This window comes from Urocampus carinirostris, chromosome 19 (assembly GCF_059441175.1).
Source record: "Urocampus carinirostris isolate Australia breed hairy pipefish chromosome 19, RoL_Ucar_1.0, whole genome shotgun sequence".
Taxonomy (NCBI): Eukaryota; Metazoa; Chordata; class Actinopteri; order Syngnathiformes; family Syngnathidae; genus Urocampus; species Urocampus carinirostris.
Genome location: NC_142367.1, coordinates 22,324,645 through 22,350,147, shown reverse-complemented (window position 1 = coordinate 22,350,147; position 25,503 = coordinate 22,324,645). Strand labels below are relative to the sequence as shown.

Here is a 25,503-nt window from a genome sequence, read left to right as displayed (position 1 = left end):
CTAGGCAAGCCTTTTTCGAGCCTGACTCCCGCCTGTCCCGTTTTTGCTCCCGTTTGTCACTGGCTACGACCTGTTTTGATCCTGACTGCGTCTGCTCTCCCGTCCCGGCTTACGACCCATTTCTGATCCAGACTACGTCTACTCTCCGTTCCTGGCTTACGACTCGCTTCTGACCAAGTATTTGCTCTCCTGTACTGGCTACGACCCGTTTTATCGTTCCTGACGCTCGCTACGAAAGATCCACTTACCTGTTCGGATCACAATCCGAGTGTGAGAGCGAGTTGCTTCCCGCGCCCAGCAAACACCGGATCGTGGGCGCTGCCCTTCCTCTCTCTATCTCAATAAACTTGTGAGAAAGGTTACACGATTGGGTCCTGTTTCTGTTCTGGTCTTGACAAGTTACTCACTCCTCCTTCTAAAAAGTAACAGAGTTAATAACTGAATTACTCTATAGTAAAAGTAATTAGTTACCAAAGAACCTTGTAATATTTATTGCACCTTACCAGGTGTAGCCACCTCTAGGTAGGGATTCCAATATATAAAAGGAATAAAAATTAACATTGGTATAATAGTTCATGTGCAACCGCCATTTTGGCCTGGTCATCCTGAGGGAGGACCTCATGTGCAGCCCCTTCTCAAGGATTCTTCATTTTCCTCATGTTGAGGTTTTTGAGTTTTCCCTTGCCCTCATGTAGGTTTTAGATCAGGGGATGGTGTGATAGGTTCCTTCATTTTTCTCCTGCTCAGGTTTTGGAGTTTTTCCTTGCCCTCATGTTGGATTTAGATCAGGGGATGGTGTAATAGGTTTCTTCATTTACCACATGTTGAGGTTTTTGAGTTTTCCCTTGCCCTCATGTAGGTTTTAGATCAGGGGATGGTGTAATAGGTTTCTTCATTTTCCTCATGCTCAGGTTTTGGAGTTTTTCATTGCCCTCATGTTGGTTTTAGATCAGTGGGTGGTGTAATAGGTTTCTTCATTTACCTCATGTTGAGGTTTTTGAGTTTTTCCTTGCCCTCATGTCGGTTTTAGATCAGGGGATGGTGTGATAGGTTTCATAATTTTCCTCATGCTCAGGTTTTGGAGTTTTTCCTTGCCCTCATGTTGGTTTTAGATCAGGGGATAGTGTTATAGGTTTCTTCATTTACCTCATGTTGAGGTTTTTGAGTTTTTCCTTGCCCTCGTGTAGGTTTTAGATCAGGGGATGGTGTAATAGGTTTCTTCATTTTCCTCATGCTCAGGTTTTGGATTTTTTTCTTGCCCTCATGTTGGTTTTAGATCAGGGGATGGTGTAATAGTTTTTTTCATTTACGTCATGTTGAGGTTTTTGAGTTTTTCCTTGCCCTCATGTTGGTTTTAGATGAGGGGATGGAGTCATAATAGTCTGTAGTTTGCAATAGTCTGTAGTCTGTGCAGTCCTTTGACACTCCTTGTGATTAAGGGCTATAAAAATAAACATGACTTGGTGTTTTTGAGTTTTCCCTTGCCCTCACGTAGGTTTTAGATCAGGGGAGGGTGTCATAATAGTCTGTGGTCTTTGCAGCCCTTTGAGACTCCTTGTAATTAAGGGCTATATGCATAAAGATGACTTGACTTGGTGTTTTTGAGTTTTCCCTTGCCATAACGTCGGTTTTAGATCAGGGGATGGTGTCATAATAGTCTGTGGTCTTTGCAGCCCTTTGAGACGCCTTGTGATTAAGGGCTATATGCATAAAGATGACTTGACTTGGTGTTTTTGAGTTTTCCCTTGCCCTTATGTAGGTTTTAGATCAGGGGATGGTGTCATAATAGTCTGTGCAGCCCTTTGACACTCCTTGTGATTAAGGGCTATATAAATAAACATGACTTGGTGTTTTTGGGTTTTCCCTTGCCCTTATGTAGGTTTTAGATCAGGGGATGGTGTCATAATAGTCTGTAGAGCTCTTTGAGACTCCTTGTGATTAATGGCGAGACAGATAAAGATGACTTGATTTTTGGTGTGTCACCCCAAGAATTTGAGTGGCCCCATCCGGCCACCCCCTTAAGAAAACTGAAAGCGCCCCTGTTTCACAGGGGGGCGCGGCTTTTACTGTGCAGCCACCTGATGCATGCAAGCCAGTCGGAGACAAAAGTGTCCCCCCCCCCTCGAGAAGCATCTCGGTTTTGCAGAGAGAGGAGCACACGATCAAAATACGCCCCCCCCCCCCCTTCTCTATTGGACTTGGCCCCCTCCCCGGGGGCGCCTCCCAGCCGGAGCGCAGAGTCGCCTGCAGCCAGGAAGGATGTCGCCTCCCTCGGTTGCGTGGAAACTAAACGGGCGAGCCTTGAACCTCCGTGGCGGAAAACACGCTGCAACTTTCGTCCACGGCGGCGGAAAATAGCGAGAGGCGATGGATCCTGGCGAGGAGTGGAAAAGCCCCACTCACGTGAGTATTAAACCACAGTTTTTTTTAAAATCTTTTAATTAGAAGTGCAGCCAATTGGAATGGATTCTGCCCTTCGTGCGCGCTGACCGCAACGCCATAACACATCCATGACCGTTTTATAGAATTTCATATTATTTAAACCTTGAACTGGACACAATATATATATATATTTAGTATATATTGCTCTGCACCCCCCACTCGAAATTGAAGCCGGCGTCCGATAAGGGCTTTGCGAGCAGGATGGAGCTAAGAGCTTTAAAATAAGATTACAGCCTGGCTTTATAAAATCTGATCATGTCGTGCCCTCCCTCTCCCCTCCCCATTGATAAACCGGCGACTAATTCATCATTCCCATGCCGTATCAGTCAGTCAGGTTTACTAGAGTAAGTTTGAGGATATTATGTATGTCTAGGAGTATTTTGAAATCACTATATTCGCTTTTACTTGGGTGAATTTGTGAAGGATGAATAGTACTCTTAGGCTACGTTGAAGCCGTTACTTAAATCCCCTACACATTACGTATGCGTCTCTGCTAAGGCGCATTTATTTTGTCAGAGACAGCGTTTCTTTGATTTCGATTTGATCGGTGACTCGAACAACCACTAGGTGGCACTTATGAGTCGGTTTAGGAACGTTTTTTTTACTGTACTGTATGTGCAGTGCATATAGCTGTAGCCCCTCACACACACACACACACAATAGATAGATAGATAGAGAGAGAGAGACAGACAGAGACAGAGAGAGACAAAGACAGAGAGTTAGACAGTTAGAGAGTTAGAGAGATAGATATATAGATACAGAGATAGAAATCGATATAGAGCTAGAGATAGAGATAGCGATAGATATAAAGCTAAATATAGATATAGAGATAGAGATAGATAGAGATAGATAGATAGAGAGATTGATAGAGATAGATAGATAGATAGAGAGATCGATAGAGATAGATAGAGATAGACAGATAGATATAGAGATAGATAGATAGATAGAGATAGAGAAAGATAGATCGATCGATCGAGAGAAATAGAGAGAGATAGAGGGATAGAGAGAGATATAGAGATAGATATAGAGATATAGATAGATAGAGATAGAGAGATAGAAATATAGAGAGATAGAGAGATAGAAAGATAGAGAGATAAAGAGATAGAGAGAAGAGAGTTAGAGAGTAAGACAATTAGAGAGTTAGAGAGATATAGATATAGATATAGAGATAGAAATCGATATGGAGATAGAGCTAGCGATAGATATAGAGCTAGGATAGATAGATAGATAGATAGAGATAGAGAGATGAGATAGAGAGATGAGATAGAGAGATAGAGAAAGATCGATCGATCGATCGATAGAGAGATATAGAGATAGATATAGAGATGGAGATAGAGAGATAGAAAGATAGAGAGATAGAGAGATAGATAGAAGAGAGATAGATGGATCGATAGATAGATAGATGGATAGATAAAAGCCACAGAGTACACAGACTTTAAATTACAGATAGTTATAATTTATTGGTTTATTGTTCTGAGCTTTCACGATTTGATGATCTGATTGAATGGTTGTTTAAAAAACTAAATAAATCAATAAATAAGAAATTGTTTTAGTTACTCAGTACTTGAGTAGTTTTCTACACCTAGTACTTTTTAACTTTTATTCGAGAAATGATCTGGACGACTACTTTTCATTTCAACTGAAGTTTTTGAGTTTTTCCTTGCCCTCATGTAGGTTTTAGATCAGGGAATGGTGCAATAATAGTCTGTAGTTTGCTATTATCTGTGGTCTGTGCAGCCCTTTGAGACTCCTTGTGATTAAGATGATCACAAATAAACATGACTTGACTTGAGGTTTTTGAGTTTTTCCTTGCCCTCATGTAGGTTTAAGATCAGGGGATGGTCTGTAATAGTCTTGTGATTAAGGCCGTCACAAATAAACATGACTTGACTTGAAAGTACATCCTTTGCTTTTGTGACACAATAAAAATGGTGTCCGCAACTGGAAATTTTGCTATACTCTGCCGCCATCTCCTGGTTTCTAATCATGATCGCATCCTCAGTCAGCTCATTCCTCAAGTACTAATCTATTTGGGGTTAGGGTTGGCCTTTGGACTGTTTTCGAAACAAGCATTTTCTTACTTTTACCATTTTCAGGCTACACTAACAAAAACCCGCGGGGACGAGCATGAAATTACTCTCCCCCCTCCCCCCTCTTTCTTATGTGTTGAGAGTCCTGGAACAGCGGTGCTAAAAGTAAAAAACAAAAACAAAGTGTGGATGTAATATCCCGTAATACGGTAGTCATAAAAACTGCTTATTTTCTGCTCAAATAAATAGAAAAAGTATAGTAGTCTCACCCGACACCATGTGTTTCTAAAAATAAGATAAATGGTGCGTTTTGATCGTGAGTGTACGTAGTTTGTATTCCTTTATCACTCGTTTTCTGTTGCAATACCCAATACAGGAACATCTAGTGGTCAGGTATTACACAGTGTCCCTTTAAGTCAAGTCAAGTCCTGTTTATTTGTGACGCCCTTAATCACAAAAAGTCTCAAAGGGCTGCACAGACCACAGATTATTGCAAACCACAGACTATTATGACACCATCCCCTGATCTGAAACCTTCATCCACCTGCTACTCCAATGGACCAGTTAAAGTCATGTCACACAAAAGGTAGATACAATATACTTTTTCCTTCACATGTTGATTATAATGTTATTTAATAATATTACGCTTTAAGCACATGTGTTGGTTAAACATCACAATTTCACCCTGAATGGAAAAAAAGGGAGGAAATTAAGGAAAGGTGGTCATTATTTCTCCCTATTATGTGATCACAATAAAAGCTAGCCAGTAGCAATCTGTCACTCTCCCATGGCTCATAATTGGTCCATTATCCCCAGTCAAAACCTCTTTTATGCCAGGCGGAGGGAAAGAAAATCCATTGGATTGGCCTTTTATCCCCCTTTTGTATGGATATATTTCATTTTATTTTAGCGTTGGTGGCTTTTCTCTAACATTTAATTCGTTTTTGAGTTTCCTTCGAAAACACTCTACATTGGAATTTGATGTTAAGGGAAATGAATATCATCTGGTATCGAATTAAAACAAGGCTCCACAATGTCCGCTTAAGCCAGGGGGTGTTGAACTCACAGGGGCCGGAACAGTAGATTACAAAGAAGAGAGAAAGAAAAAAGTGAGGAATAGAGAGAGAGAGAGAAAATTGAAGGGAAAAAATAGATGGAGAGAGAGAAAGTAAAGAAAGGACAGAGGAAAAAAGGTAGAGAGAAAGAGAGGGAGAAAGTGATATAGAAATACATAGCGAGTAATTCAGAAATAAAAAGAGAGAAAAAATATGAGAGAGAAAATATGAGAAAGAGAGAGAGAGAGAGGGAGAGGGGGGAAGAGGGAGGAGAGAAAGAGAGGGAGGGAGGGTAGGAGAGAAGAAAGAAAACAAAGACAAAAGTGGAGAAAAAGAAAGGAAGAGAGAAAGAGAAAGAAAGATAAAACAAAAAAGAAAGTGAGAGAGAAAGAAAGAGACAAAGAGAGAGAGGGATGAAGGGATTCATAGAGGAATATGAGGAAATAAGAGAAAAATAAAAAGAGGAAGAAACATTAAGAAAAAGAGATAGGAAGAAAGAAAGACAAGACAGAGAAGGAAGAAAGAAAGGTAGAGAGAGAAGAGAGAGCAAGAGAGACAAAAAGAGAGTGAAAAAGAAAAAGAAAGAGGGTGAGATAGCAATAAAGAAAAAAATAAAAGAGAAAAAGAGAACGAAAGTAAGGAAGAGAGAAAGGGAGAAAGAAGGCGAGACAAAGAGAAAGACAAATAAGGAGGAAAAAAGCAAGAGATAAAGAGAGATAAAACCAAGAGAAGTACAAAGAAAGAAAAAAAGATAAAAAAAGAGACAAAAAGGGAAAGAATAGAGGATACAAGACAAAAGAAAGGAACTAAAGAAGAGGGGAGAGAAGGAGAGAAAGAGAGAGAAGAAAGAGAAAGGGCGACAAAAATGGAGTGAGAAGGAAAGAGTGAGATAAAGAGAGGCTGAGATAGAGAGCGAGAAAGAAAGAAAAAATAAAGGAGAGAAAAATAAAGAGAACAAAAGAGAATACGAGCAGAGAGTGCAACAAGGGAGAGAAAAGAGAAAGAGCGAGAGAGAAAAAAAAAAGATAAATGGACTTCAGTCATATCGCTGAAGTCTTCCCAAACCACAGTGTCTTTGGAAGTGGCACTCAAGTTTGGTGACACCAAGCGGAACTTATTTGAACCTGCATCTTGTTTTTCTCTCGCGCTTCTCTCACCGGCCAGATCGCGTCTGTGAACCGGCCCGGTCCGGCCCGCGGCCATTACGTTTGACACCCTGGGCTGAAGCGAAGTGGCCGAGGCGTGTTGCCTTCGAGGGAAATCGGACACATCCTATCAAGTGCCTTCAAAGAGATGGATAGCATTACAACACAATTAGTGGGATGGAGTATTTACTTCATCTCAAGTATGCTAGTACTCCGGTCCAGTACTTCGGTCAACCCCGAGAAAAACTGCAAATGTGTCACATGGACCAATCAAAACACAGAGATTAAAAGTTAAAAGTTATGTAAAATCAACAACAACATTTGTAGAATAAGAAGAATAATCTTAAAATGGGCAAAATTATTTCCTTATGACTACATTTGTTCCCCAATTTTACTCTTCTTTGCAAAATTGTTTCAGATCTGCCATATTGAAAGGTTTTCTAGCATGAACTGCTTCATTTTGGGGTTTTCAAGCCATTCAGAGGTGGACTTGCGAGTGTGTTTTGGAAGGTTGTCCTGCTGCATGATCCAAAAATGAATTTTGTCCCACTCTTCTTTGCAAAATTGTTTCAAATCTGCCATATTGAAAGGTTTTCTAGCATGAACTGCTTCATTTTGGGGGTTTTAGGCCATTCAGAGGTGGACTTTCTAGTGTGTTTTGGATGGTTGTCCTGCTGCATGATCCAAAAAAGAATTTTGTCCCACTCTTCTTTGCAAAATTGTTTCAAATCTGCTATATTGGAGGGTTTTGTAGCATGAACTGCTTCATGTTTTAGCCAATCAGATGTGAACTTGCTGACGTGTTTTGAATGGTTGTCCTGCTGCATGATACAAAAATGAATTTTGGCCCCCTCTTCTTTGCAAAATAGTTTTAAATCTTCCATATTGAAGGGTTTTCTGGCATGAACTGCTTGTTTAAAGTCACAACACGGCGTCTCAATTGGATTTAAATTCAGTCAAGGCCACCTAAAGGGCTAATGAGGATAATCAAGATGCTTTTTGACGAATGTGAGACAACTGTGTGTTCTTTTGTGACGGCAGTTATTTTGCCTGGGAACACTACCTCGGATGCCATTTTGGCCCGTGCCTTTTTTATGGCGGAGTCATGAACACTAAGTGGTCTGCGACGGCATTGCTGCCTCAGGACAAGGACAACTTGCCGCGGGAATTCCCATGTTTACCAGAAGATCCTGAAGGAGAACATCTGGCCATCAGTTTGTACCCTCAAATTCGCCAGGTCGAAGTCTGGATTTGAAACCAATAGAGATGCTGTGGTGTGACCTTAAACTAGCAGTTCAAGTTAGAAAACCTTCCAATATGGCAGATTTGAAACAATTTTGCAAAGAAGAGTGGGCCAAAATTTCTCCACAGCGTTGAGAAAGACTCATTACCAATTTGCGTAAACGTTTGATTTATGTTATCGCTGCCAAAGGTGGCCAAACTTCCTATCAGCTTCAGGGAGCAATAACTTTGGTTCTGATTTTTATCGGTTGTCTCTGTGATATTTAAATTGTTTTGATGATCTAAAACCTTTGTGAGTGCATAGATATTGAAGGATTTTAAAGATTTGACTATAAAGGATTTTATACGATTGACTCATAATGCAATGAAGATTTTCAATGAGTAGGCTTTAGTTCAAGGACAGGTCGGGCTGTTCCAAATGCAAAATATTTTGTCTAGTTCTGTTGATAACAGTACTCTAACGGAGGAGGGCAGGCCCCGATGACGTAGAAACGCTCGGCATTGTTTTGAGAAGCCTCACGTTGGGCTTCCTTGGCACACCCATGGGAGGAGCCGGCACACCATCTTGCGGGGATACGTGGGCCAAGGAGAAAAAGAGCCAAAGGACTTCAGAAGAGGGCTAAATCTCATCTCATTAGCTACACCGCGTATCCTCAGTAGGGTCGCGGGGGTGCTGGAGCCCATCCCAGCAATCATCGGCAGTGGGCAGGGGACACCCTGAACTGGTTGCCAGCCAATCGCAGGGCACAATTTGGTATACGCAACATTTTGATATTTTAATTCCCAACAATACGCAAAAAACATGGTAATCGGCAGGGTTGGGTAGGGTTACTTTAACTTGATTACTTTCAATTACTTTTGGATTACTCCAATACCAAAATATGCTAATAAAAGACAAAAGAAACTAAATATAAATAAAATGATGACTCGCGGTAAGCTTTCTCTCCTGGCTTTGATCTCTTTGATCTCCGGGAAAACTATTTTTGCCGTTCCATGTATTCCGTTACTCCCCAAGCCTGCACAAAATGAAGTCATTTGATTGATATTTAGTTTCTTTTGTCTTTTATTAGCATATTTGGTATTGGAGTAATCCAAAAGTCATTGAAAGTAATCCAGTTCAAGTAACCCTACACAACGCTGGTAATCGGGAAGGCAGGAAAGATTTTCAGAGAATTGTAACTCACTGCCATTCTACGTTTCTTCTTCCCATGTTTGAGACATTTCAGGATGAGGATTTTGGAAAACAGAGTGTTTACATTTAAATTCAAAATAGATAATGGACATCTATAGCCGTCATTGGCATTTAACGAACAAATTGAATTGTAATGGCAAAGACTTTAGTGTTCACCACCCCCCGCCAAACTTGATACGTGCAGGATATCGATGACATTTTTCAATCTTTGTGAGTGGATTGCGCTCCATGAGCCAACGTTCTCAAGGAATTAAAGACGCTTGGGTGAGCCTGGCCTGCAGGCGGGTCTTCGTTTACCCGGGCGGTATCCCACGTGGTGCCCACAGGCACCAGGTAGCCCCCTGAGAACAGCTCACCAGTGATGGGTGTTTGTGATTCTTCCAGGAATATTGATTTCGAACTGGGGTGATGTTTTAGTGTATGCACTTTTCGCGGGTGGTTTTGGTCCCCATTAACCGCGATAACCGAGGGATTACTGTATTATGACCCCGTCCCCTGACCTAAAACCTACACGAGGGAAAGGAAAAACTCAAGTCAAGTCCTGTTAATTTTTTGGGCCCTTAATCACAAGGAGTCTCAAAGGGCTGCACATACTATTATGACACCATTCCCTGATCTAAAACCTACATGAGGGCGAGGAAAAACTCAAAATCCTTAAGAAGAGTCTAGTCAAGTAATGTTTATTTGTAAAACCATTATCACAAGGAGTCTCAAAGGGCTGCAAAAACTATTGCAAACTACAGACTATTATGACACCATCCCCTGATCTAAAACCTACATGAGGGCAAGGAAAAACTCAAAAACCTTAATATGAGTCGAGTCAAGTCATGTTTATTTGTGACCCCCTTAATCACAAGGAGTCTCAAAGGGATGCACAGACTATGGCGAACTACAGACCATTATGACACCGTCCCCTAATCTAAAACCTACATGAGGGAAAGGAAAAACTCAAAAACCTCACGTCAAGTTCTGTTAATTTTTTGGGCCCTTAATCGCCAGGAGTCTCAAAGAGCTGCACAGATCAAAGACTATTGCAAACTACAGACTATTATGACACCGTTCCCTGATCGAAAACCTACATGAGGGAAAGGAAAAACTCAAAAACCTCAAGTCCTGTTAATTTTTTTGACCCTCAATCACAAGGAGTCTCAAAGGGCTGCACAGACTATTGCAAACTACAGACTATTATGACACCGTTCCCTGATCTAAAATCTACATGAGCGCAAGGAAAAACTCAAAAACCTCAGGATGAGTCAAGTCATGTTTATTTGTGACGCCCTTAATCACAAGGAGTCTCAAAGAGCTGCACAGATCAAAGACTATTGCAAACTACAGACACCTACATGACAAACTACATGACACCGTTCCCTGATCGAAAACCTACATGAGGGAAAGGAAAAACTCGAAAACCTCAAGTCAAGTCCTGTTAATTTTTTGGCCCTCAATTATATCAAAGGGATGCACAGACCATAGCGAACTACAGACCATTATGACACCGTCCCATGATCTAAAACCTACATGAGGGCAAGGAAAAACTCAAAAACCTCAACATGAGGAAAATGACGAAACTTTGAGAAGGGACCGCAAAGAAGATGCGGTGGAGATAAGTGATCATGGCTTTTTGAAGTAGAGAATATCCTACTTTCATCTTTTAAATGACACCGGACCTTTAAGTAGTATCTCAGCCATACTCTGTAATAATGAAACCCGTTGTGCTCCTCTTAACGTGTGGTTTCTCATGTCCCAGGCTCACCGCTCATAACGCCGATTGAAGAACGGCGCAGAGATGTCCACGTTGGCCGACTCCATGGTCACGTGCTTGCTCCTGCGCAGCCTGGTTCTGATGACCTTCTGCTTCCACCACGCCGCCACAACCTGCTCCAAGAACTGCTACTGCTCGGAAAACGACAACGGAGGCAAGACCGTTCGCTGCAGCAACCAGCGCCTCACCGAAATCCCTCGAGACGTCCCCAACGACACCCGCCGCTTCTACCTGGACTTCAACCTCCTGACCTCCGTCCCGGCGGACGCCTTCCTCGGTTTATCCCGCCTGGTCGAACTGGACCTCTCGCACAACGACATCAGTCTACTGCAACCGGGCGCCTTCCGAGGCCTGAGCTCTTCGTTGCAGTTCCTGGACCTTTCTGCGAACAAGCTGGTCCACTTCGACGCCGACTCCTTCCGAGGTCTTCGGGCCAGGGCCAATTTGACCGACAACCCTTGGCATTGCGACTGCAACCTGCAGATGGCCATGCCTCACGTGGACCTGGAGCCGGTGTCCCTGACGGGAATCGTGTGCCGGACTTCGGACCCGGAGGAAATGAGCGTTCAGGGACTGGCCTTCCTCTTGGAGCCCGACGTGGACTTGTGCGTGGTGATGAAGAGGACTACGGACGTGGCCATGCTGGTGGTTATGTTTGGTTGGTTCACCATGGTCATCTCCTACTTGGTCTACTACGTGAGGGCCAACCAGGAGGACGCCCGTAGACATTTGGAGTACCTCAAGTCCTTGCCCAGCAGGCAGGCCAAGTCGGAGGAGTCTTCTACCATCAGTACTGTCGTTTAGCTATGTTTCTCAGCCTTTGAAGACATGAGGAGACCACGTGACTTTTTGGGAAATCCTATCCTCACTGGGCAAAATGGTTGCTTTTCTACCTTTTTCAAAAGAGTCCAAAGTTTTTCATCTGAGAACAACAAACAGGAAAAACGGAAGGGTTTGAAGCAGGCGTCTCTGACACACAATTGATTAAACTCAATAATAATCGCAATTTCACTCACGATAGAACGAGCATTCTCTGGGGGGCCGGACTAGTAGATTAGAGAGAAAGAAAAAGAGAGAAAAAGATAAAGAGAGAGAGAGGGAGAGAGAGAATGTGAGAAACAAAAGATACATAGTGAGAGAGGGGGAAAGAAAGAGAGAGAAAGAAAGACATAAAGGAGAGCAAAAGAAGGTAAAAAGACACAAAGAGAGAAAGAGACAAAGAGGAACAAAGAAAGAGAAAAAGAGAGACAGAGGTTGAAAGAGAGAGGTAGCAAGTGAGAGAAAAAGGGAGGAAGAGAAAGAGAGAGAGAAATAAATAAATACAAGTACAGCATTTGTGAGAGGCACCTGGCTCTAGGGTCATCAAGTGGACATATTTCTACCTGCAGCTCGTTTTTCTCTTGTGCTTCCCTCAACGTTGTCTCGCGGGCCTGATCCAGCCCGCGGGGCGCCTCTTTGACACCCCTGGTCTAAATCAAGTGCGTCAAACTTGCGGCCCGCGGGCCAGATCAGGCCCGCTAAGGGATTGAATTCGGCCGCGAGACAACGCTCAGAGAAGCGCAAGAGAAAAACGAGTAGCAGGTTGAAATATGTCCACTTGATGTTGCCAAAGCCAGGTGCCTCTCACAAAGACGCTGTACTTGTATCTCTCTCTCTCTCTCTCTCTCTCTCTCTTTGTTTCTTTTTGTCTCTTTGACTCTCTGTCTTTTTACCTTCTTTTGCTCTCTTTCTTTTTTCTTTTTCCCTCTCTTTTCTCTTTCCCTTGTTCTCTCTTGCTTTCCCCTCCTCTTTTTCTCCTTCTCTTTCTTTCTTTCTAAATCTCTTTGGATATCTTTCTTTCTCTTCCTTTCCTCCCTCTCTCACTACTTCTGTCTTTATCTCTTTTGTTTTTCTCACGTTCTCTCGCTCTTTCATTTCTCACTCTCTCTCTTTTTCCTTACCTCTCTTTCGCTTAAATATTTCTCTCTAATCTACTAGTACGGCCCCTGACAGAATGTTTGATCTATTGTGTGCCCCCCCGAGTTAAGCGAGTTCGACACCCCTGGTCTAAATGAAAGGTGCCGGGCAACCGAGCTCATCTTAACTGTCCTGTTGACCGGATAAACCCGCATTAATAAATGAATAAAAAGCTAACTGAGCTAACTGTGGCTGATACGTTTCTTTGCATGAAAATCAAGCTAATGCAACGCAGCTCAGATGAATTATTCATCTTTTAGCGGCCCCATTAGTACTTTTAGCAGGATGTGGTCGGCTTGTTTGATCAAGTAAAAGCTGTGCTGTGTTTTAGGTGATGATATACAGTGCCTAGCGAAAGTATTAACCCCCCCAGTACTATTCCTTCAGGGTTGGGTAGTGTTACTTTAACTGGATTACTTTCAATTACTTTTGGATGACTCCAATACCAAATATGCTAATAAAAGACAAAATAAACTAAATATGAATCAAATGATGACTCACAACACGTGGTAAGCTTTCTCTCCTGGCTTTGATCTCTTTGATCTCCGGCAAAACGAACATAAAATGCGACAGAAACAAAATGAAAACGAAAGGAAGTTCTTCTATTACAATATACCACTTGGAAAAAAAACGCTACCTTCGTTTTTGCATAACCCAAAATAAATGTCCATACATGATGCATAATACAGCAACAGATACACATATTTATTCAATGCGTGGTCTATTAAGTCAGACTACCGGGAAACATGGCAACAATTTCAAGCGTTTACAAGCACTTTGTCCCAAATTCAAGCCATTTTCAATCCGTGAAAACACATTAAACGACCAATTTTTTCCAGGATTTCAAGTACCCATACGAACCCTGATTAAAATCAATGCAAAATGAACTCTTAGCAGTTATCATTATCAGGGTTGGGTAGGGTTACTTTAACCTGATTACTTTCAATGACTTTTGGATTACTCCAATACCAAATATGCAAATAAAAGACAAAAGAAACTAAATATGAATGAAATGATGACTCACAACACGCGGTAAGCTTTCTCTCCTGACTTTGATCTCTTTGATCTCCGGCAAAACGAACATAAAATGCGACAGAAACAAAATGAAAATATATCCAACATCATTTTTGCCGTTCCATGTATTCCATTACTCCCCAAGCCTGCACAAAATTGAGTCATTTTATTCATATTTAGTTTCTTTTGTCTTTTATTAGCATATTTGGTAATGGAGTAATCCAAAAGTAATTGAAAGTAATCCAGTTAAAGTAACCCTACCCAACCCTGGCTACCTTCGTATCATACTATCGATATTGACAACTAAAACCAGCAATACAGGAAGAATCTTTTCATGACATTTGTGTATTGCCATTTGAAGATGTTTGTTTTTCGAAATGTCAGTCTCTTTAGACGGGATGCTTTCAAGGAAGGCAGAGTGCCAAAATGAATATTAATGAGGAACCCGCTTTACATAATAAAAATGCTAATTCCAGGAGTAGCGCCTTAACTATGTTTGCACAAAACAAGGAATTATGCAGCATGAGAGGCTAAACAGCCTTTTCTTATCTTACCTTGTTTTGCTCAGGAGTGGAGTTGTTTTAAAAGCATTTCGTCTACCAAGACCTGCCAGTCAATGTAAACTTTCAGCCCAAACAAGGAAAAAAAACCACCGTAAATCCTGGACTATAGAGCGCACCTGATTATAAGCCGCACCCACCACATTTTAAGACGATAACCGCTTTTGTACTTATACAAGCCGCACCTGTATATAAGCCGCACGCGCCCACATTAAAACATGTAACACGATCACAAAATGAACCCAAACCCGTCTTTGAGTCTCACGATTGTAACTGAATATAAAGTACACAGTCTTAAAACCACAGCCGGCAAAATGAACGGAAAATGATACCGGTACTTAACATTTGATGCAGACCTGCAGAGTCCGGGTCCCGTTGAAAATAATCCAAGGAAAAAAAAATGTATATTTCCAAAGGTAAGGGTGGGAAAAATATATATCCACTATTGTCCGCTGCGTTCACAAACACGTCTCACCTTTACTCCACTTCCCGTCAGCCCCCGTTGTTTTCGCCCCTTCTTTTTGATTCGCCCGTGGAAAACATATCAGAACAATTCTCTAAAATAAATACATTACAAAAATATACAGTTGCAAATGCATATTATACATGGTTACACATATTTACACAGAAAGACGGTACACCGAGAGAGTTTTCAAAGCTTTAATAATAATATTATAACTTTCATCCCAAACCCTGCCTGTGAAGGGTAGCAAAACGCTACTAGCAACACGCTCGCAACACAGTAAACGGGTCTGTTAAAAAAAACATACCGTACATGTAGAAATCACGGTAAACCGTCCTCATCTTCCTCCTTATAACTGACGTCATCAAAGTCGTCTTCCTTCAGAATGGGAAAGAGACTTTATCATATAGACGTCGTCCCACGCTCCCTTATTCCAAAACACGCTAGCAACACGCTTGCAAAGTGAAGTTTACGTGCAGTAGCTCTGTTTCCTTCTTTATCAGACTGCTCGTTTGCTTTTAGCTTGAAAGCTACGTCATGTGCCTTTCTTTTTGCAATTTGTATGATGAGGATATGTCTACTCTAATTTAATTTGTGCACAAGCTAAGAAGTTGCAGTCTTCCTCAGCGCATATATTCCAGCTGTCTAAATCTTACCTTTTGTACTCGAGCGCCGCTGGCAGCTGATAGAAAAATGACATAAATTGGCCGTATCACTGAATAAGCCGCAGGGTTGAACGTTTGGGGAAAAAAGTAGCGGCTTATAGTCCGGAATTTACGGTAATCAATGAAGCAACCAAGGGGTTCATGAGCACATTGGATGACCTGCAGGCTTACAAAGGCCTGTTTGGTGTTTAAAAAAAGCCACACTGCACATTACCCTGAAAACACCATCCCCGCTGTCAAACATGGTGGTGGCAGCATCATGGTCTGTGATTGGTTGTTTCAGTCTTTTCTGGGCAAAGATTTTACGGGGAATGTTTAAAAATTTCGACAGTATGTGTATGACAAATTTGTATTGTGTATTTTTGTATTAAAACATTTTTGCATCTATTTTTATGATCGTTTGTAGGGTAGGCAAAAAAGTAGCGTAGGTTATTCCAGTAGATTCCTTGATATTACGTCCGTTCTGAGGTGAGATCGTAAAGAGAAAATCGCTGCGTAGCGGGAAATAGAAACCTAGGGGAATTCGTAACTAATGGGTTCAGAACCAGTTGTACATCAAATATAAATATAAAAAAAAAAAAAATGGTATATAGTCATTACTATGTCTGTATGGATATTATTGAATAAGATTATGAATGCATTAACATGTAAATGAAAAATTCTCATTTTTTACCTTTGGTGTGACGTGACGTAAACTGGTCGAGTAGAGTAGCGGGTGGATGCTGGCAGTGACTCCAGATTAAAAAGGAAAAAAAGGTAAACTTGTGAATATCATTATCTATTGCTTCAACCACCAGCTTGTTTTTAATAATAGTCCCAATCATCGAATGGTTAGACCAGGTAATTTAGCGAGTATAGTTATTGTCAAATATGGTATATGTATAACATACAGCAGAGATGAAATTACTTCCCATTACCCCTCATGCAAACATGCAATAAAATACACAAATACAACAACTAGGAAAAAAAAGTTAGTACATAAAAATATATGAAGTTTGGAATAAAAAATGTGCAAAGTATAAGCCGGAATCTAAATACTGCGGTTGTGCATTGATTTGGCAGAAGAGAGAGGGGTGGGAGAGTCCTGAAAGCCTGATAGAAGAAGCTGTCTTTGAGCCTGCTGGTTCTGGCTCAAATTCTCAGACTTATTTCTTAATAAACGCAATCTTTGTTTCCATGACTATTATGTTTTTCCTTCTCCCTTTAGCATCTCTGCAAGCCCTAGAACCATACCGAATAAATACAGTATAAAAATATACAGTACTGTATCGCTAACTTGCCAAACCATAACGAAGCATTCTGAACTCAATGAAAAGAGAAATATTGTGGGAAGTAATTCAGACAATATTCAGCCAATAGCATATCAAAGTTTACATTTTATTAAGTTTGTGCATGCGAGATAATGTGTTAAATAATTTCGATCGTTGATTATTTCTTTATAGTAGCTTTGTTTCCATGGTTATCATGTTTTTGCTTCTCCCTTTAGCATTACTGCAATTCTTGGGACCCAGAGCAATAAAATACAGTACAAAAAATACAAAAATAAATACACAAAAAATTGAAACAGAATACCCCAACTGCACTCCCTCACGGCTCATGGATCCCTTACTTTCCAGGGTCATCAGGGAACCACTTCCTGTGGTGTATCTTAGGCAAGTACAGCCTGGCGGCACCCATCGCTCTCCAGGCTGTTTTTTTTCGGGTAGGGGTTTGCTCCATCACACGAAACAAATAGTACTAGTTTCCATGGTTATCAGTAGCAGGAAAAACCTCCTGATCAGACTCAGATACAGCACCTTCATCATCATTACTTTTTTGCTAACTCTCAGTAATTTTTTAACCAGGTACTCATCCTTTCTCTGAAATATTTCTTCTGCTAGATGGCCTAAATAGAGCACCTTGAATGTTTTAGGTATCCAATATCCCGATATTTTCTTTGAATGAAGTCGCAGGTTCAATTCCCGGTTTCTTTGGGAAGTCCTGAGTGACTGGTAAGACGCTATATAAATGCAGTCTGTCCATTTACCCTTAGTGGCGAAAACTTGTATTACTGTTTAGCTATGGTGAACGTTTATTCGGAAAAAAAACAGAGTAGGCAACAGCCATAGAAAATGCAAGCGATAAGGATAGATGTGAGAAGTTGCTTTCTGTCAAGTAGGCTTAAACGTATTTGCTCAAAAGTGTGTATTTCTAATCAGATTGTATGGCCCTTTTTGGCTTTTCTGAGTTTTTCTGTTTCTTTGTTTAAAAGTGTCGGTACTGTCCCAGGTAGGAGGGCCAGAGGGAGTTTATTTTCCTGTTCTTTGTCTCAGTACTATTTCACCCTTGTGACTTCAATAAAACACAGCGCAGTGGGCGCGGCCGGTGAGAAAAAAGGAACCTTCTCCAACTGCAGTTGTCTAGTAAACTCAAAAAGTCTTTGCCTGAATTTCCTTCTACAATTAGTCAACATATTTTTAGCTCTCCCACACCTAAGTGGTCGCTTTAGACCCGACACTTTCATACACCCGCTTTTAAAATAGAACAAATAGGAGAAGCCCGTCTTCCTCCTGAGTAAGGAAATCCCTCGCTGAAAATGTGAGCAACGCTTCGTCAACAAGGGCTATCCCGGTTTCCCGACACAACGCCTGCAGAAATAAGCGAGATCCATGAATGATTCAAGATGACTATTAAAAAAAAAGCACTTGAAAGACCATGAATGCTCACAGAATTGGAGTGAGTGGGCGAGGGAATAGTTTATTACACAGCTCAAGTTCCTTGAGGTTTGATGCTGATTGTTTTTGCACAGCATTTTTATCAGTATTATGGCTCCATCCGTATTCCCATGAACTTCAATGATTTTCCCAGTCCCTGCTGAAGAAAAGCAATCCTCGAGCATGATACTGGCACCACCATGTTTGACAACAGTGAGGATGGTATTTTCAGGGTGATGTTCAGTGTTACTCTTACAACAAACGTAACACTTTGCGTTCAATTATGGTCTCATCTGACCAGAGCACCTTGTTCCACATGTTATTTTTCTCTAAAATGTGGTGTCATGCTAATGCCAAAATCGCCTTGTTATGGTATTTTTTTATAAAGAGCTTTCTTCTTGCCACTCTTCCATAAATGACAGATTTATGCAGAGTATGACTAATAGTTGTCCTACCTCAGCTGTGTATGCCTACAAGACATCCAATGTGACCATGGGACCCATGGTTGTTTTCATGATTAGTTTTCTCTAAGTTCGGGCTGAAAGTTTGCAGGGGTGGCCAGGTCTCGGTAGGTTTTCAGTGGTTTTAAGCTCTCTCCATTTTGATATTATTGGTTGCACGCTGTTTGTCATTGTTAGTCATTTAGGTCGACATTGGATCATTCAGAAGTCATCAGGGAACTTCTAGTTGGCTGAGCTGAAAGGACAAGGGGCCAACATTTTCGCAACACCTACTTTTTAGTTTTTTTCTGAGTAAATATAATATAAAATGTTGAAATAACTTGGTTCCACTTCTTGATTGTGTCTCACAGATTGTTGATTCCATAGCCATCAATGGCAGCCTAGCTAAAACAGATCGTTGACGACTTTAGCTGCCGATAGCTGCCTAGCTTGAATGGAACTTGCTTGATGTCTATAGCTGTCAATGACAGCCTAGTTAAAACAGATTTTTGACATCTCTAGCTGCTGTCCTGACGGCAGCCTAGCTTAAAAATTATCTTTGACGTCTACATTATTCAATGGCAACCTAGCTTACTGGATGCTTGACAGCGACAGCCGTGTTTGGCAACCTAGACAAAATGGATGCTTGCTGTCTCTAGCTGTCACTGGCAGCCCAGCTAAAACAGATCTTTGGCATCTTAGCCATCACTGGTAGTCTATCTACAATGAATCTCAAACATCTATAGCCATCAATGGTAGCCTAGATAACATGGATCTTTGACGCCCATAGCAATCAATGGCAGCCTAGCTAAAACAAACCTTTGATGTCTCTAACTGCCAAGCTTAAATGGATCTTTGTCGTCTAGATTCATCAATGGCAAGCTAGCTTGACGGATGCTTGACGGCTCTAGCCGTGTATGGCAACCTAGACAAAATGGCTGCTTGACATCTCTAGCCGTCACTGGCAGCCCAGCTAAAATGGATTTCTGACATCCATGGCAGTCAATGGCAACCTAATTCGACTGGATGCTTGACCCCTATAGCCGTGGATGGCAACCTAGTCAAAATGGATGCTTGACGTCTGTAGCAGTCATTGGCAGCCCAGCTAAAATGGATCTTTGACAACGATCGCAGTCAATGGCAACCAAATTCAACTGGATGCTTGACCCCTATAGCAGTGTATGGCAACCTAGTCAAAATGGATGATTGACGTCTCTAGCAGTCACTGGCAGCCCAGCTAAAATTAATTTTTCACATCTAAAACTTTCAATGACAGCCTAGGTAAAATGGATCTTTGACATCTATAGCCGTGTATAGCAACATAGACAAAACCGACGCTTGACGTCCCTAGCAGTCGATAGCTGCCAAGCTTGATTGGATCTTTGTCCTCTAGATTCGTCAATTGCAAGCTAGCTTGACGGATGCTTGACGGCTCTAGCCGTGTATGGCAACCTAGACAAAATGGATGCTTGCCGCCTCTAGCCGTCACTGGCAGCCCAGCTAAAATGGATCTTTGACATCTAAAACTGTCAATGGCAGCCTAGGTAAAATGGATCGTTGACATCTATAGCAGTCAATGGCAACCTAATTCGACTGGATGCTTAACCCCTATAGCTGTGTATGGCAACCTAGACAAAATGGATGCTTGACGTCTCTAGCCGTCACTGGCAGCCCAGCTAAAATGGATCTTTGACATCTAAAACCGTCAATGGCAGCCTAGGTAAAATGGATCTTTGACATCTATAGCAGTCAATGGCAACCTAATTCGACTGGATGCTTGACCCTAATAGCCGTATATGGCAACCTAGACAAAATGGATGCTTGACGTCTCTAGCCGTCACTGGCAGCCCAGCTAAAATGGATCTTTGACATCTCAGCCATCACTGGTAGTCTATCTACAATGAATCTCAAACATCTATAGCCATCAATGGTAGTCTAGATAACATGTATTTTTGACGTCCATAGCCATCAATGGTAGCCTAGCTAAAACAGACCTTTGACGTCTCGAGCTGCCAAGCTAAAATAGATCTTTGACATCTAGAACTGTCACTGCCACCCAGCCTTGATCTTTGACAGTCAATGGCCACCTAATTCGACTGGATGCTTGACCCCTATACCCGTGTATGGCAACCTAGACAAAATGGATGCTTGACGTCTCTAGCCGTCACTGGCAGCACAGCTAAACTCATATTTATCATCTTAACCATCACGGTTCGTCTGGCTACAATGAATCTCAAACAGCTATGGCTATTAATGCCACCCTAGTTTGAATGGATGCTTGACGTCTATAGCCGTCTTTGGGAGCGAACACGTTACTTCATATATATATATACTATACATATATACATACACGGTGTATTCATTAAATACACCCTTTCCTTTTGTCCTCCGGCTGGCGTGCCTGCATTCAAGGGTTAGCTGTAATATAACACCTGACACAGATGTCACCTGGTGGGGTTTCATTTAAAATTTGCCGAAAGGTTCAGGTTGCAGCCGCATGCTAGCTTAGACACGGCGGTGTGAGCGGTATACCTGCAGGCTAATGGCGTACAAACTCAAGTGGGAGGGTGGGATAAGGTGTCATGCATCGCCGTGGGGAGCCTGGTCGGGGATCAGGTAGCGGGGAAAATTGCTTTCTGCCCTTTTAGAGAATGAAGGAATGAATGCACAGGGTAGGTGAAGTGTATCTAGAGCAGGGAGCTGAGGACAGGAAATCAGGGGGACAGAAATCTAATTTCACCGGTTTGATTAGAAAAATGGAAACGGTGTGTCACGAATCGGGTCGGGAAGCAGGACGTTGGAACTCATTTGACCAGGGGTGTCAAACTCATTTTAACTCGGGGGGCCACACGATAGAACAATTATTCTGTCGAGGGCCGGACTAGTAGATTAAAGAGAAAGAAAAAGAGAGATAAAGAAACAAGAGAAAGAGGGAGGGAAAAGGAGAGAGGGTGGGACAAAGAAAGAAAAAGAGAGAGAGGGAGAGAGCGTAAGAAACAAAAGATACAAAGTTGCGAGAGAGGGGGAAAGAAAGCGAGAGGAAGAAAGAAATCCAAAGAGAAATAGAAAGACAGAAGGAGAGAAAAAGGAAAAGAAAGTGCAAAGGGTATGAAGAGAGAAAGAAAAAAGAGAGAAAAGGAAAAAAGGAAGCTAGAGCAAAAGAGGTTAAAAGACACAGAGAGAGAACGAGACAAAGAGCAACAAAGGAAGAGAAAAAGAGAGACACAGAGAGAAATAAATACAAGTACAGTGTCTTTGTGAGAGGCACCTGCCTTTGGCAACATCAAGTTGACATATTTCAACCTGCAGCTTGTTTTTCTCTTGCGCTTCTCTGAGTGTTGTCTCGCGGGCCGGATTCCATCCCTTAGCGGGCCTGATCTGGCCCGTGGGCCGCCTCTTTGACACCTGTGGTATAAAGGGTTCACAACATACACACACTACCTTGAGATTAAATCCCCTGCTCAATGTTGATCTAAATGACTAACGATGATAGATGGAATCCACCTGAGCATGGATTCATATGACATCTGGGGGTCTATTGTAACTTCAGCTAAAAAGTTACATATAGAGTCAAATGAACGGTACTTTCAAATGATATCAGTACGTAGCATCGGTATTATTGATGAATTTGAGCATATGAGAAATGTGGTTTCAAGCATCCATATTCATTTTGGAACAAAGGAGGAAGCCTTGCTGTTAATTAAGAAAGAATAAGCCAGTCCTTGACTTACCCCTCAAATATTAATAATTGCCTAAAAATGTCACCGTATGTTTTTCTTTTTCTTTTTTAATAAGAGTGCGCTTGCCTGAGGACAAAAACAGCATAATTGAGAATGAGTCACTTCATTACCAAAGAAAGGATACCTTCAACAATGCTCATACTAAAAAATATCAGTCTCATCAGCCATGCAAGTCAAGTGATTGTCAGGACCAGAACGGAAACAGGACCCAATTGCGTAACGTTTACCACAGGTTTTATTGAAAGAAAGAGGAAAGCAAGTCGCTCTCGGACTCGGATAGTGATCCGAACACGGGAGTGGATCTTTCGTAGCGAGCGATGGCGGTGTCAGGGATGGAAAAACTGGTCAGTAGCCGGGACTGGGAGAGCAAAGCGTGGTCGGGGGTCGGAAACGAGTCGTAAGCCAGAATGGGAGAGTAGACATAGTCGGGGACAAAAAAGGTCGTAAGCCAGGACGGGAGAGCAGACGTGGTCGGGATCCAAACAGGTCGTAGCCGGAGACAGACGGGAGCAAAAACGGGTCGTAAGTCGGGACGGGAGAGCATACATGGTCGGGATCAAAACAGGTCGTAGCTAGAGACAAACGGGAGCAAAAATGGGGCAGGCGGGAGTCAGGGTCGAAAAAGGCTTACAGACGGACTGACAAGACAGGGTTAAAATAGGGACAGGGAGCCAATCAGAGCCTGCAGCGGTTGGCGGCAAATGAGCAGGCAACGGTGATTCACATGGGTAATCATGACAGTGATGCTACTGAACAGACTGAAACCACAAGCTGAAAACGTCCTAGCCGAAGAACAGGCTGGTTTCAGGGAGTGAAGGAGCCCCAAAGAGCAGATTTGGAATCTGCGCATCCTATGTGAGAAGTTTCAACAATACCAGAGTAACTTCTATCATGTTTTTGGGCCACCATGCGGAAGTACAACATGGACCAGAAACTAGTACGGACCATTGCTAATGCTAATGCCAATAGTGCGGTACTGATCAATGGTACCATTGGAGCGTGGTTTCGGACCACCGGTAAGAGACAAGACTGCATTCTCTCTCCAACTTCATTCAACATCTTCCTGGAGAAGATCGTGTCCGAAGCTCTGGAGCAACATAAAGGTATAGTCAGTATTGAGGTCATCACTAACCTACGTTTGGCTGATGACATTGCCGGACTGGCAGGAGAAGAGGAACTCGGAGATCTGGTTAATCCCCTGGACAAAGCATCAACCCAGTATGGGATGGAATTAAGTCATGACCAACAACCCCCAAGGTATCACCACCAATCACCAAGAGCTTGAACCTGTTGCCAAATTTAAATATCTAGGAGCTGTTCTATCAGAAGAGGGGTCAGAACCAGAAATAATGGCAAGGATAGCTCAACAGATGACTAAAACCCATCTGTAGGGACAAGAACGTAGCAGTGAAATCCAAGATCAGACTCATCTTAGCGCTGAGTTCTTCCACCTTCTTCTACGCTTGCGAGATATGGACTCTCTCAGCAAAACTGGAGCAGAAAATCCAGGCCATGGAGATGTGATGCTATAAGAAACTTCTAGGCATCAGCTACTTAGCCTGAGTGACAAAGGAAACGGTGCGCAACACCATCAGGGGGCACATTGGACCCTACGAAAAACTGGGTGTAAAATCAACCCAAGCGTCCCAAAAAATGACATATTTAAAACTCTCTTTTCCAAAATAAAGGACAGGATAGGCTTACACGGAATGCAAAAGGCAAATAAATAAAAATAAAAAGTAAAACAAAACAAAAATGTGAACAATGCAGTCGGAAATACTCCACTGGCTTTTGATTCCTGGATCCACTCTCTCTCTGCTAATGTCACTTAGCGGCGGAGTCTGTGGAGGCTCAGGTGTGCTACAATGAGAGTATGCGTGTGGACACTTGCTGTTTCTAGTTTGAACTCACTCAGGTTTAGTTTTTACTTCTGATTTCTTGCTTGGATATTTTAGCTGATTTGTGCCCAATAGTTCCTTTGGTCCTGATTTTAATAATTACTGTCCTTGTTTTTGAGCACCCCTCCTTCCAGTTTCTGCCTCCCCCACATGGGTCCATTCATCTACCCTTAAAACTTAACACTTGTCTTTATTTCTTTAGATTTTTTTTCTTACTTTTTTCCCCTGCTTTTCATCTTTCTTCTGTTCTTTCATTTTTTTATTTTGTTCTTTTTGTGAGTGTTTCTGTCATGAGCTCTCTCTCTACCGGTAACCAGATATGACCCTGATATGATCTTGATTATTCAGGGTTCGTACACCTTTTTCATGGCTAAATTCAAGCCCTTTTTATGAACTTTCAACGCTGATTTTTGCAATTTCTCCAGTTCCATAAAAAAAAAAAAAAAAGAATTCTGGTGTTGTCCTGAGCTCTCTCTACCGGTAACCAGCACCAATCATCTCCCTGCTCCGTCACAGCACCCTGATCTGTTCCACCTGTCAGTTCTCATTTTCCCACCAGCTGTCTTGAATTCCCTCCCAATCAAGCTCTGTATTTAAAGCACTGTCTTACAGCCTACCTTTGTCAGATCGTCTGCAAAGCCTACACCCGGAACCTGTTTGTCTGCGCTTCTGACTCTGAACCTGGACCTGTTTAACCCATCTGCTTTCTTTTCTGCCCCGGTCTTCCAGACTCGTGTTTTACCTACTCCAAGACCTGCCACACCAACCTTGTTGCTGGGTTTTCTCTTTGTTCCATCTTTCAAGCCATCTTCCTTAAAGGTAGTCCCAAATCCAGTTTAAGATTTCTCTTCACTCCAAGACCCTCTCTCCCGTTTCCCCCATCCCTAAATGAACTTTCTTAACATGACGCAATTGTGATCCGTGACAGTTTTTCCTTTTTCTTATCCTTATTCTTAATTTTCTTTATTTTGCTTCTTTCAGTCACAAAAGGGTGGCCAAAATAGGGTAACAGTGTATTTTGTCTCAGTAATTTATATTTTTTCCTCGTGATTTTTCGTTCCACGACACAACACAGCGACATGTGGTGGTCAAATATAACACACTGTCCCTTTAAGGACTGACGCCAGCTTGGCCAGGAACCGTCAACAGTGGAGAATTCTGTCCAGAGTAGCGTCCTCATCGGTGCCCAAACCACCCGGCCGGTTT

At 42.1% G+C, this 25,503-nt stretch overlaps 1 protein-coding gene across 1 annotated transcript; it reads left to right on the top strand.

Moving 5' to 3' along the window:
* Positions 1 to 2,230: 2,230 nt before the first annotated feature.
* On the top strand, positions 2,231 to 12,140 carry lrrc3ca (leucine rich repeat containing 3Ca). The gene is made up of 2 exons (XM_088323759.1): positions 2,231 to 2,403; positions 10,854 to 12,140. Exon 2 carries the CDS (start codon positions 10,893 to 10,895, stop codon positions 11,670 to 11,672), a length of 780 nt encoding a protein of 259 aa, XP_088179885.1. The 5' UTR covers positions 2,231 to 2,403; positions 10,854 to 10,892; the 3' UTR covers positions 11,673 to 12,140.
* The last annotated feature ends 13,363 nt before the right edge of the window (positions 12,141 to 25,503 follow it).

What these genes read in the sequence shown, in the direction of transcription:
- lrrc3ca (XM_088323759.1), top strand. Translation starts at nt 10,893, where the DNA reads ATGTCCACGTTGGCCGACTCCATGGTCACGTGCTTGCTCCTGCGCAGC.